At 38.0% G+C, this 13409-nt stretch overlaps 2 protein-coding genes across 19 annotated transcripts in view; both read right to left on the bottom strand.

Moving 5' to 3' along the window:
• The window catches only part of LOC130411842 (protocadherin gamma-C5-like), a 136676-nt gene that overhangs the window by 74021 nt on the left and 49246 nt on the right, over positions 1-13409 (bottom strand). For 2 of the 18 annotated variants that reach the window (XM_056736773.1, XM_056736786.1), the window contains exon 1: positions 339-2915. The exons of 14 other annotated variants lie outside the window; for them this stretch is intronic. In XM_056736773.1, coding sequence (XP_056592751.1) covers positions 339-2732 — 2394 coding nt within the window. In that variant the 5' untranslated portion in view covers positions 2733-2915. Of the gene's footprint in view, positions 1-338; positions 2916-10580; positions 13120-13409 lie in introns of those variants that run through there. 2 more of the 18 variants (XM_056736780.1, XM_056736794.1) reach the window with 2 other exon arrangements.
• LOC130411847 (protocadherin gamma-A3-like) lies at positions 6918-9745 on the bottom strand. The gene has a single exon (XM_056736810.1). The coding sequence runs from the start codon at positions 9445-9447 to the stop codon at positions 7021-7023; it is 2427 nt and encodes an 808-aa protein (XP_056592788.1). The 5' UTR covers positions 9448-9745; the 3' UTR covers positions 6918-7020.

Genomic DNA, 13409 nt, shown 5'->3' with positions numbered 1-13409 from the left:
TTTTCTACTTTTTTACTTGTTGGTCCTATTGAAGTTATTTTCTCTGACTGGAAGTGTCTGAAACTTTTGGTGTCAGTTTACATCACATGCAAGTAGTAAAATATCAAAAAGGTGAAACAGAAGGAAAATAGGTTGTTGGGGTGACAAATCTTAAAAAAACATCCTCAAAACAGAAACTTTTTGAATATTCAAACATAGAACATTGCATACCCTCACCACAGATCTCCATATGCTTTTATATATAAATATCCATAACTGTTACAAGCGCTCAAAAACATTTGTAATAAAGATTGATGACACTTTAGATCCCCCCAAAAAAGAACATTATAAGATCTCACCTCTAAAGTCAGGTCATTATTCTCCTGTTCCTGCGTTTCTCTCTGAACTGTCCCCAAACAGCTTTGGCTCACCAGTGTGTTCTGACTGTAGGGCCTGACAAACTTCACATCACTCATCCTTGAGTCAGTGGTCCCGCACATTTCATAATTATACACTTGCGGTAATGTGCCGTCCGCATAAACTGGTGGGTAATATGGAATCACAGGTAGATTTGCTCCAGATTTATAAAACAACTTATTCTGCCTCCATCTGTAGATTTTCACTGAAATTATTGCAATAATGGAGACAATAAAGAGCAGTGACACTACCGCCAGAGCCAAAATTAAATAAAAAGTCAGATCGTTGTTAAATTCCTTGTCATGTGTAGAGTCTGTGAATTCTGAAAGAATTTCAGGAAAATGATCAGCAACTGCCACATTAATGGTGACCACAGCTGAGCGTGAGGGCTGTCCGTTATCTTCAACAACAACAGTGAGTTTTTGTTTCACAGCATCTTTATCAGTCACTTGTCGCACAGTTCTTATTTCTCCGTTCTGTAAACCCACTTCAAACAGCGCTCTGTCTGTAGCTTTCTGTAGTTTATAGGAGAGCCAGGCATTCTGTCCAGAGTCCACATCAACAGCTACAACTTTAGTGACCAGATAACCAACATCTGCAGATCGAGGCACAATCTCAGCCACCACAGAACCACCAGTTTGTACAGGATACAGAATCTGAGGAGCGTTGTCATTCTGATCTTGGATGAAGATGTTAAGAGTAACGTTGTTGGATAAGGGTGGTGAGCCCCCATCTTGAGCTTTAACTTTGATGTTAAAAGATTTCATTTGTTCATAATCAAATGTTTTTTCTGCATAGATCACACCAGTCTCTGAATTTACGGAAATGTAAGATGTCAGTGGTAATCCATTTAAATCTCCTTCAATAAGAAAATATGACATTTTAGCATTTGGGCCCCAGTCCATGTCTTCTGCTTTGACAGATAGTATAGTTGTAGATGGAGGGTTATTTTCAGATATAAAAGCATTATATGATTCCTGCTCAAACTGAGGTGCATGATCATTAATATCAGAAATTTTCAGTTTTAAAATATCTTTATTTGAAAGAGGTGGATTACCTCCATCAACAGCAGTTATAGTGATATTATACTCTGCTATCTGTTCCCTGTCTAATTCTGAGTCTGTCACCAGATTGTAATAATTAGTCAATGATGAGACGATTTTAAATGGAGAGTTTATATCAATAGAGCATATTATCTTACTGTTGTCACCTGAATCTAGATCTTGAACATTTAACATTGCTATAATTGTGCCAGGTGCTGCATCTTCAGATATTGCTGTTGAAAAAGACATCAGTGTAATTTTAGGTATATTATCATTTACATCAAGAACATCAATAATTATCTCACTAGAGTCAGTTAAATCTCCGTGATCTTTAGCTTTGACCTTAAAAGTAAACTGCTTGTGTTTTTCGTAATCGATGTCACCTATGACTTTAACCTCTCCAGAATCCGCGTCAATGGAAAACAAAGATTTTATTGTAGAGGTCGCGTGCTCAAAATAATACTGTATATCGTGACTCGACTCGTCACCATCTGTCGCACTTACTGTTGTCACGACTGTACCTTTAGCAGCATTTTCGACAATTGATGCTTTATAAGACGATTGGCTAAACACGGGCGCATTGTCATTTACATCAAGAACAACAATATTTATCTGCACAGTTGCGGACCTTTGAGGTTTTCCACCATCGAAAGCTGTTAAAATTAACTGATGATGTTTTTCTTTTTCTCTGTCTAATGGGGAATGAAGTATCATCTCAACATGTTTTTTACCACTAGCACCGCTCTGAACATGCAGTTTAAAATGATCGGTAGGGTGAAGAGAATATTTCTGTAGTGTATTCACTCCCACGTCTGGATCTATTGCGCTCTCTAAGGGAAAGCGCGCACTAGGTACCGCTAATTCACTGATGTTTTTTTCAATTTTAGATTTCGGAAAAGCCGGACTATTGTCATTGATGTCTTGTATGTCAACTGTCACACGATAAAGCTCCATCGGGTTATCCAAAATAACATCAAATCTGATACTACACGCGGAAATCTCTCCACATAATTCCTCTCTGTCTATTTTACTCTTAATAATCAGATGTCCGTTCTCCTTGTCCAGTCCAATGTACTCACTGCTCTCCGCGGTGAACACACGCGCTTTTCCTGAAATCAGTCTTTTCGGTTCAAGTCCAAGATCCGAGGCGATATTTCCAACAATCGATCCCACAGACATTTCCTCAGGTATAGAATAACGAATTTGTCCGGTCACTTCAACGGCAAATAAAGAAAGCGCACATACTGTATGTAGTAGCCAACCATACACCCAACCTTTTCTTCCTGACTCCATTTTTTAGGAACAAAGATTGAGCAGAGGTAGACAAAGCAAAATGTACGATATATTAGATAATGATTTAGTCCAAATGGAGATTGATAAGCCTATACATTAAAAACATGGATACGGAAAGCGATTTTCGGTCTGTTATGTAGCATCCAGTGTTGCCGTTTATGTTGTGTCTGAATTATCCCTTTGCTTTAGCCTTTGTCGAAGAGAGAGAACGCAAGAATTTGTCTAAAGAGGTTGGACAGCGGCACTTAGAGTCGAAATACAGCACTGCCACTGCACAACGATCAGTCATTGGGGGGAAACATTTCAAAGAGATAAAAATATATAGGAGCTAAACACACCATAAAACTACGCACAGACCTCAGCAAGGACGGAATGGTTTAAAAGTGAAAGTGTAAAATGTTTCGTTTAATTCTTTTAACTTCTTATCCGTGAATATTACATTTAACAATAGGCTATGTGAATTGTAATATATAACTTTGATTATCATTTATGTGCATTGTAAAATCAGAGTACGGTTTAAATCAGTGGTTCTCAACTCTGGCCCGCGAGATACATTTTCCTGCCGAGTTTAGCCCCATACACCAGAAGAAGCTAGTCAGTGACTTCAGGAACAGACGCGCGCTCAATTTAATGAGGGACTGCGCAAATTGTTTGGCATATTACATTTAAAGTACCGCGAGGTCGATTCAAATGCGCACGCAACAATCTGCACTTGAATCGCGGTACTTAAATGTCATAAACTGATAGATTTGCGCAGCGCCGCATTAAATTGAACGCAACTATTCCTAAAGATGATGATTAGCTTGTTCAGCTGTTTTTTTTATCAGAGTTGGGGCTAAACTCAGCAGGAAAATGGATCTCGTGGGCCAGAGCTGAGAATCATGGTTTAAATAATACTTTCTATGTATTGTTTCTTCTCTCATCCCTGATGCTTCACTCTTGGCTTTATTACCCATTTACTACTGACCTTTTTACTTATAAGGCCACGTATTTTTATGTTAACATAATGTTATTAAATATATTTAGTATATTATAGCTTGGTTTTTTATCATACCACGGACTATTCATTAGTAGAAATCTAAAAATCCATAATTAATTGGCAAATCAAATACTATGGTGACGATTTCACAGAGAGGGATTAGACTAGTCCAAGATTAAAATAAATGCTAGAGCTGTCAATACCGTAAACACCTTGGATTGACACATTTTAAAATTACACCATTGCTTTTGTGTTGTCTCAACATGCACAGAATATTGTTTTTAGTAAGGCATGTTTGGTAAACTACTTAAATTTCCTGATTAAAAGAAGGCCTAATCCTAATTTAAAATAATCCCTGTCTGTGAAACCACCCCATGGTGTTCTGGTATTTGGTAAATTTGCTATGGATAATCTTTTTAATAATAATAATAAAAATAATCATCATCACTATCATTGACTGCATTGTTTCCTATGTTCATATCTTGCTTTAGCATTCCTCAAAAGTCACAAATACTCTACATTGATTTTCTATTAAAAAAACCCACTTACAATCATTATAAAATTATACACTCTAAATGGAAATGGCAACTTCTAAGCCAATATTGTCAGGTTATGTCATATGCATGGGGAGTAAAAGGCTAAGGGCTCAAATTAAAGGACAATAAAGTGTTTGGGTGACAAGCTATGTGAGCTGTTGCTGTACTATATGAAGTGCACAACGAAGGTGTAATCCAACACACAGTCTTTCATAATAAATCCACAGAGAAACAAACATAAGGCAACCAGGAACACAACAAAATTATAATTTAACTTTTATGTTCAGCAAAAGAGATAACAGAACAGGGAGTTTAAATACTAACAAAAGAGTAGGACTCGATGATTTAAGTAACTAAACAAAGGGGGAAAAGCAGCTAAATCTGAAGTTAAATTAAAGGGCCAAGAGAGCAGTGAAACTACCGCCTGAGCCAAAACTACATAGAAATCTAATCGTTGTCAAATCGTTGTTATATTCCTTGTAGAGTCTGTGAAATCTGAAAGCATGTCAGGAAAAGGATCAGCAACTGCCACATTAATGGTGACCACAGCTGAGCGTGAGGGCTGTCCATAATCTTCAACAGCAACAGTACATTTTTGTTTCACAGCATCTTTATCATAACACAACAACATCTTTCTCCATTCTGTAAACCCACTTTAAACAGTGCTTTGTCTGTAGTTTATAGGAGAGCCATCCAGTCCAGAGTCCAAATCAACAGCTAGAACTTTAGTGACCAGATAACCAACATCCGCCGAACAAGACACAATCTCAGCCACGACAGAACCACCAGTTTGTACAGGATAAAGAACCTGAGAAGTGTTGTCATTCCGAACTTGGATGAAGATGTAAAGAGTCACGTTTTTGGATAAAGGTACATATATCTTATATGTAATTTGTAAATAAACAAAATATTATTCTTCATAGATCACACCACTTTTATAATTTATGGAAATGTAAGATGTCAGTGGTGATCCAATTAAATCTCTATCAATACGAAAGTAAGAAATCTTGACATTTGGCCCCCAGTCCATGTCCTCTGATTTGGCAGATAGAATAGTTGTAGATGGAGGATTGTTTTCGAGTATAAAAGCATTATATGACTCCTGCTCAAACTGAGGTGGATGATCATTAACATCAGATATTTTCAGTTTTAAAATCTCTTTACTTGAAAGAGGTGAATTAGCCCCATCAACAGCAGTTATAGTGATATTATATTCTGCTGTCTGTTCTCTGTCTAATTCTGAGTCTGTCACCAGATTGTAGTAATTGATTAATGAGGATCTGATTTTAAATGCAGGGCTTACATCAATAGAGCATGAACTCTTACTGTTGTCACCAGAGTATGGTCTTGAACATTTATCATTGCTATAATAGTGCCAGGTGCTGCATCTTCAGACTCTGCACCTGAAAATTACATTATTATAGCAATAAGCCCCGCGAAACAGTGGGTTACAGTGCATTTTTCTAAAAGCTAAGGACGTTGTGGCGTGAAGCAGAGTGCCTAAAACCCCCTTAGCTATTATAAAATGCACTGTAACCGACTGCTTCGCTGGGTCTATTGCTTTTATAAAACGGTTATTCCATATGCGTAGCAAGGTTTCATTTAATAAAGTAAATACAATTATATTTAGGCTATGTGTAACGGAGGCAAGCTAGTGTAGAGCTGTGCAGTATGTAAACCTCACTTCCCGACCTCAAGGACTCTCTAGCGACTTACACTAGAGACTGCGGTCTTTAGCCTCCTCGCTAGAGCACCCAACTCCCATGCCGGACCGACCCGGTTCGAGGCCTGCCTGGTGCAGGTGTGGTTTGATCTGGTTACATATGTGATGTTTTAATCCAGGTATTTCATAACAGTTTAGAACTCACCTAAGCCAATCAGAATCAAGGACCAGAACTGACTGTTTTATGCTGTATTTTTGTATAGTATCATTTACATCTATGACATCAATAACTATCTCACTTGATTCAGTCAAACCTCCGTTATCTTTAGCTTTGACTTAGATGACGAAAAACAAAAGCAATTCAAAATCTATGTCACCGTGACTTTTACCTCACCAGAATCCGCGTCTATTGAGAAAAATGATTTTACTTTAGATGTGGTGTGCTCAAAATAATACTGTATATTGTTACTCGACTCTTCAGCATCAGTCGTATTTACTGTTGTCAAGCCCGTTGAGCAGCATTTTCAATAACTGAAGTTTTTTAAGACGATTGGCTAAACACAGGCATATTGTCGTTTACATCAATAACAAGAATAGGCCGATTTTTCTGCGAATCAAGTGCGACAGACAGAGTGCATATGGTCTGGTCTATTTGTAGTTACGCCTGGTGATAATAATTATTTAAGTTATTCGCTCTAAATGCTACTGGTGACTTCTAAACCAATATTGTAAGGTTGTCACATGCAACAGAAGTCAAAGGCTAATGGGCCAAATAAAGGGAGAACAAGGTTTTTGGGTGACAAGCCCTGTTTCATGTTGCTGTATACCATATGAAGTGCATGTCGAAGGCATTATCCTATAAACAGTCTTAAATAGTCAAAACAAAAATTATAATTCAACTTTTATAACCGGTCAAACAGAAAAATGAACAGGTAGTGTAAATACTGATGCAAGAGATTGACTAATGACATAAGTAAATAAACACGGGTGAACTGAGAACACAGGAAACTAAGTCAAAACAGGTTAACAAAAACAGCTTAAACCACAACTGAATATCATTAACTGTAACCAGCGCTCAAAAACATTTTAATACAGATTGATGAGACACTTTTAAATCCTCAAACAATGAATATTGTAAGGTCTCACCTCTAAAGTCAGGTCATGATTCTCCTGTTCCTGCTTTTCTCTCTGAACTGTCCCCAAACAGCTTTGGCTCACCAGTGTGTTCTGACTGTAGGGCCTGACAAACTTCACGTCACTCATCCTTGAGTCAGTGGTCCCACACATTTCATAATTATACACTTGCTGTAATGTGCCATCCGCATAAACTGGTGGGTAATAAGGAATCACAGGTAGATTTGCTCCGGATTTAAAAAACAACTTATTCTGCCTCCATCTGTAGATTTTCACTGAAATTATTGCAATAATTGAGACTATAAAGAGCAGTGAAACTACAGCAAGAGCCAAAATTAAATAAAAAGTCAGATCGTTGTTATATTCCTTGTCATGTGTAGAGTCTGCGAATTCTGAAAGCACTTCAGGAAAATTATCAGCAACTGCAACATTAATGGTGACCACAGCTGAGCGTGAGGGCTGTCCGTTATCTTCAACAACAACAGTGAGTTTTTGTTTCACAGCATCTTTATCAGTCACTTGTCGGACAGTTCTGATTTCTCCGTTCTGTAATCCCACTTCAAACAGCGCTCTGTCTGTAGTTTTCTGTAGTTTATAGGAGAGCCAGGCATTCTGTCCAGAATCCACATCAACAGCTACAACTTTAGTAACCAGATAACCAACATCTGCTGAACGAGGCACAATCTCAGCCACCACAGAACCACCAGTTTGTACAGGATACAGAATCTGAGGTGCGTTGTCATTCTGATCTTGAATGAAGATGTTAAGAGTCACGTTGTTGGATAAAGGCGGTGAGCCCCCATCTTGAGCTTTAACTTTTATTTTAAAAGATTTAATTTGCTCATAATCAAATGATTTTTCTGCATAGATCACACCGGTCTCTGAGTTTATAGAAATGTAAGATGTCAGCGGTGATCCATATAAATCTCCATCAATAAGAAAATATGAATTTTTAGCATTTTGCCCCCAGTCCATGTCTTCTGCTTTGACAGATACAATAATTGTAGATGGTGGGTTATTTTCAGATATAAAAGCATTATATGATTCCTGCTGAAACTGCGGGGCATGGTCATTCACATCAGATATCTTCAATTTCAAAATCTCTTTACTTGAAAGAGGTGGATTACCCCCATCGACAGCAGTTATAGTGATATTATATTCTGCTATCTGTTCCCTGTCTAATTCTGAGTCTGTAACCAGATTGTAATAATTAGTCAAAGATGAGACTATTTTAAATGGAGAGTTTAGATCAATAGAGCATGAAATCTTACTGTTGTCACCTGAATCTAGATCTTGAACATTTAACATTGCTATTACAGTCCCAGGTGCTGCATCTTCAGATACTGCACTGGAAAAAGACATTATTGTAATTTTTGGTCTGTTATCATTTGCATCAATTACATCAATAATGATGTCGCTCAAATCCGTCAAATCTCCGTGATCTTTAGCTTTGATTTTGATTTTGAACTGCTTGTGTTTTTCATAATCTACATCACCTATGACTTTAACCTCTCCAGAATCCTCGTCAATGGAAAATAAAGCTTTTATGGTAGAGGTGATGTGCTCAAAATAATACTGTATATTGTGACTCGACTCGTCAGCATCTGTCGCACTTACTGTTGTAATCACTGAACCTTTGGCAGCATTTTCAACTACGGATGCTTTGTAAGACGATTGGCTAAACACGGGCGCATTGTCATTTCCATCAATAACGACAATATGTATCTGAACAGTCGCGGATCTTTGTTGTTTTCCACCATCGAAAGCTGTCAGAACTAAATTATGATTCTCTTCTTTTTCTCTGTCCAATGGAGAATGAAGAATCATCTCGACGTTTTTGCTACCATCTTCAGCATTCTGTACATTCAGTTTAAAATGGTCGGTGGGGTGAAGGGTATATTTCTGTAGTGTATTCACTCCCACGTCTGGATCTATTGCGCTCTCCAAGGGAAAACGTGCACCAAGTACCGCTAATTCATTAATTTCCTGAACGATTTTAGAATTCGGAAAAGCCGGACTGTTGTCATTGATGTCTTGTATGTCAACTGTCACACGATAAAGCTCCATCGGGTTATCCAAAACGACATCAAAACTGACACTACACGCGGAAATCTCTCCGCATAATTCCTCTCTGTCTATTTTACTCTTAATAATCAGATGTCCGTTCTCCTTGTCCAGTCCAATGTACTCACTGCTCTCCGCGGTGAACACACGCGCTTTTCCTGAAATCAGTCTTTTCGATTCAAGTCCAAGATCCGAGGCGATATTTCCAACAATCGATCCCACAGACATTTCCTCAGGTATAGAATAACGAATCTGTCCTGACACTTCAACCGTAAATAAAGAAAGCGCACATACTGTATAGAATAGCCAACCATCCCAGCATTTTCCTCCCGACTCCATTTTGACGAAGAACAATTGAGAAGGAAAATTAAAAGGAACACTATAATACGAATTTCATATAATATTTCTGTCAAAATGCCCTTAACTTTGCCTCAAAGAATTTGGAGAGGGAGCTAAACATGTGTCGGTCTCTTGTGTAGCATCCGACCGTCGATGTTTGAATTATGCTAGCTTCAGGCTTTGTTAAATCAAGAGAAAACGCAAGAGTAAGTCTACAAAGGATAAAGAGCGGCACATAGAGTCGAAACACAGCACTGCAGAGTGATCACTCATTTAAAATGCATTGAGAAGTACTGAAATATTGAAAGATTTGGCCCACAGACCTCAACAAAAACGAAATCAACTGATGACCTGTTATGTATAATACTTGTAATATAATACAACATTTTTGTATGTGTACATTCATATATAAACATGATGATAATATTGTAGTACCCTGGTAACACCCCACAATATGTGTTTATTAGTGTTTTAGATAATTTGTTTGATCTCTCTTTCTTCACGACCCTCTCTCATCCATATAGTTACATCCCACATAATTTCTTTACAGAATTGACAACTTTACCAGTAACTTGAATTTACAATATGTTGTCATTAAAATGGCTTGCCATCAAATACAATTCGTTTGAATTTATCTTATATTTATTTAATTTTTAAATTATTTTTTTAAGACTGATCTACATTTACATTTACGCATTTGGCAGACGCTTTTATCCAAAGCGACTTACATTGCTTTATCCTATACATTTTACATAGGTATTTGCAATCCCCTGGGATCGAACCCACAACCTCTTACCACTGAGCTACAGGAAAGCTGAATAGCCTATTCGTTTTTAAGGTTTAAATTAGTTTTATGATGGCTTATTATGTAACGATAATAACAATAATAAACTTTATGTTTTAGTACATGCTAATTAAATTGTATTATTGCACATTGAATAAAGTTATAAACACTTTGATTTTCTAACTATAAAATACAGCCAAACACCCACTCGGACTGCAAGTGACTATGTATAAATATGTCTCATGTTATAAGAGTAAAAGCACAAAAATGAAATGGAAGGATAAGGAGGTGTAAGGCAAAACAGTGATAAAGGAGTAAAGCCTTAAACAATGGTCATTTAAAACCTCACCTCTGAATGCAGGTCATCATTATCCTGTTCCTGTGTTTCTCTCTGAACTGTCCCGAAATGACTTTGGCTCACCAGTGTGTTCTGACTGTAGGGCCTGACAAACTTCACGTCACTCATCCTTGAGTCGGTGGTCCCGCACATTTCATAATTATACACTTGCTGTAATGTGCCATCCGCATAAACTGGTGGGTAATATGGAATCACAGGTAGATTTGCTCCAGATTTATAAAACAACTTATTCTGCCTCCATCTGTAGATTTTCACTGAAATGATTGCAATAATTGAGACTATAAAGAGCAGTGAAACTACTGCAAGAGCCAAAATTAAATAAAAAGTCAAATCGTTGTTATATTCCTTGTCATGTGTAGAGTCTGTGAATTCTGAAAGAATTTCAGGAAAATTATCAGCAACTGCCACATTAATGGTGACCACAGCTGAGCGTGAGGGCTGTCCGTTATCTTCAACAACAACAGTGAGTTTTTGTTTCACGCCATCTTTATCAGTCACTTGTCGCACAGTTCTTATTTCTCCGTTCTGTAAACCCACTTCAAACAGCGCTCTGTCTGTAGTTTTCTGTAGTTTATAGGAGAGCCAGGCATTCTGTCCAGAGTCCACATCAACAGCAACAACTTTAGTGACCAGATAACCAACATCTGCCGAACGAGGCACAATCTCAGCCATCACAGAAGCACCAGTTTGTACAGGATAAAGAACCTGAGGAGCGTTGTCATTCTGATCCAGAATAATTATTTTTACAGTCACGTTACTACTAAGTGGAGGAGAGCCTCCATCTTGCGCTTTCACTCTAAAAGTGAAATCTTTTAGTTGCTCATAGTCAAAAGAGCGTATTGATGTTAGCACTCCACTATCAGGGTGAACTGACACAAATGAAGAGACAGAGACTCCATTTACAGTGCTGTCCTCTAGAATGTATGAAACACGTGCATTCTGATTCCAATCAGCGTCGCTGGCTTTAACTGTAAATATAGACAAACCAGGGGTGTTATTCTCAATGACGCAGGCCTCATAGTTGCTTTTATCAAAGGTAGGAGCATTGTCATTCACATCTGATATCTGTAATGTGAGAGAGGTACTGCTGTACAGGGCAGGTGCTCCTTGATCAGAGCATGTAATGCTGACATTGTATTCAGCATCTCTTTCTCTGTCCAATTGCTGCTCTATACGTAGACTGATGAAATTGCTGGATGCAGATGTAAGAGAGAATGGAATGTTTTCATTTATGGAGCATTGTACCTGACCGTTCACACCAGAGTCAGCATCATCTACTTTGATCATAGCAACAACTGTCCCAGGCATGGAGTCCTCAGACACAGAATTTGACATAGAAAGTAAGTTTATCAGTGGTTTGTTATCATTTATATCTAATACATCAATGATTAGTTTACATGAATCTGAAAGCCCCCCTTGATCTTTAGCCTGAATATCAAGCTGGTAGTGACTTGCTTTTTCAAAATCAACCCAACCATTTAAAGTTACCTCGCCACTATGCTGATCTATAATAAACATATTTCTCACACCATCTTCTGTGCTTGAAATGTAGTACGTCACGTGACCGTTTGATCCCTCGTCTGCATCAGTTGCACTGACTGTAGTCAATTTAGCCCCTCTTACTGCATTCTCAGATAACGTGGCTTTATAATCCTTTTGCGTAAACACAGGGGCATTATCATTAACGTCTAGCACAATTACGCGTATTTCAACAGATCCAGACAATTGCGGATCGCCACTGTCAATCGCTGATAGTAACAACGTAATAGACTCCTTCTTTTCTCTATCAAGTGGTCTTTGCAAAACCATCTCGACCTTTTTATCAGCACCTGGTTGGGTGTGTAGTTCAAGAGCAAAATTATCGCTTGGTTTTAGAGAATAGCTTTGGAGAGCATTAACTCCGACATCCGCATCCACAGCTCTCTCTAGCATAAATCTCGCACCCTTTACAGCTGACTCGCTAATTTCAAATTGAATGCGCTTTTTCTGGAAAGTAGGGGGATTATCGTTTATGTCCGTAATTTCAACCGTGATTGTATATAATTCCATTGGGTTTTCCAGAATCATTTGAAGATGCAAAGCGCAGGGAGTCGTTTTGGCACAAAGAAACTCGCGATCCATTTTCTCTCGAATGAGCAGTAAACCCCGTTCTTTATCCAGGCCTATGTATTCCGTATTGTCTCCTGTAAATATACGTGCTTTTCCTGTCTTCAATCGTTGTAAATCCAACCCTAAATCCTGCCCGATATTTCCAACCATAGATCCTTTAGAAATTTCTTCTGGAATGGAGTAACTGACCTGTCCTCGCGCTAAACGAGAGACGACGATGAAAAAAAATACCGAGTAGCATATCACGACCACAGTAGCCATTATTAGAGCATCGAAAATAAAAACGAGGTTCTTAATTTCCAAGTATATTTCTAGATGCTATATTTCAAATGCAAATACTTTGATTATCGGACATAGACAAATATGTTCCCTTTGGTTCGTCACCAGACAATGAGGGAGTCGATAGTCGATAGCCTCCTATTTTCCCTTCTCAGATGATGAGGTTGGGTTTACAAAGCAGACTATCCCTTTGCTAAATTGACAAACAGCGGCACTCTGAGCCTAAATCTAGCACTACAGATCAAAGTACAGATGAACACTCATGTTTTTACAATTATTTAATAAAACAAATTTGACTCAAAGATTTTCAAAATCTTCAGCTCAAGAGAAAAATGTGCTTGCTTTTTATTTAAATGAAAAGAAAATGGCATTAAAACATTGTGGCGCTATCCAGTAAGTGGTGCTGAAAAAAGACAGCGGCTTTTGCAGATT

This window comes from Triplophysa dalaica, chromosome 22 (genome assembly GCF_015846415.1).
Source record: "Triplophysa dalaica isolate WHDGS20190420 chromosome 22, ASM1584641v1, whole genome shotgun sequence".
Lineage (NCBI taxonomy): Eukaryota > Metazoa > Chordata > Actinopteri > Cypriniformes > Nemacheilidae > Triplophysa > Triplophysa dalaica.
This window is presented reverse-complemented; position numbering and strand designations above follow the sequence as displayed.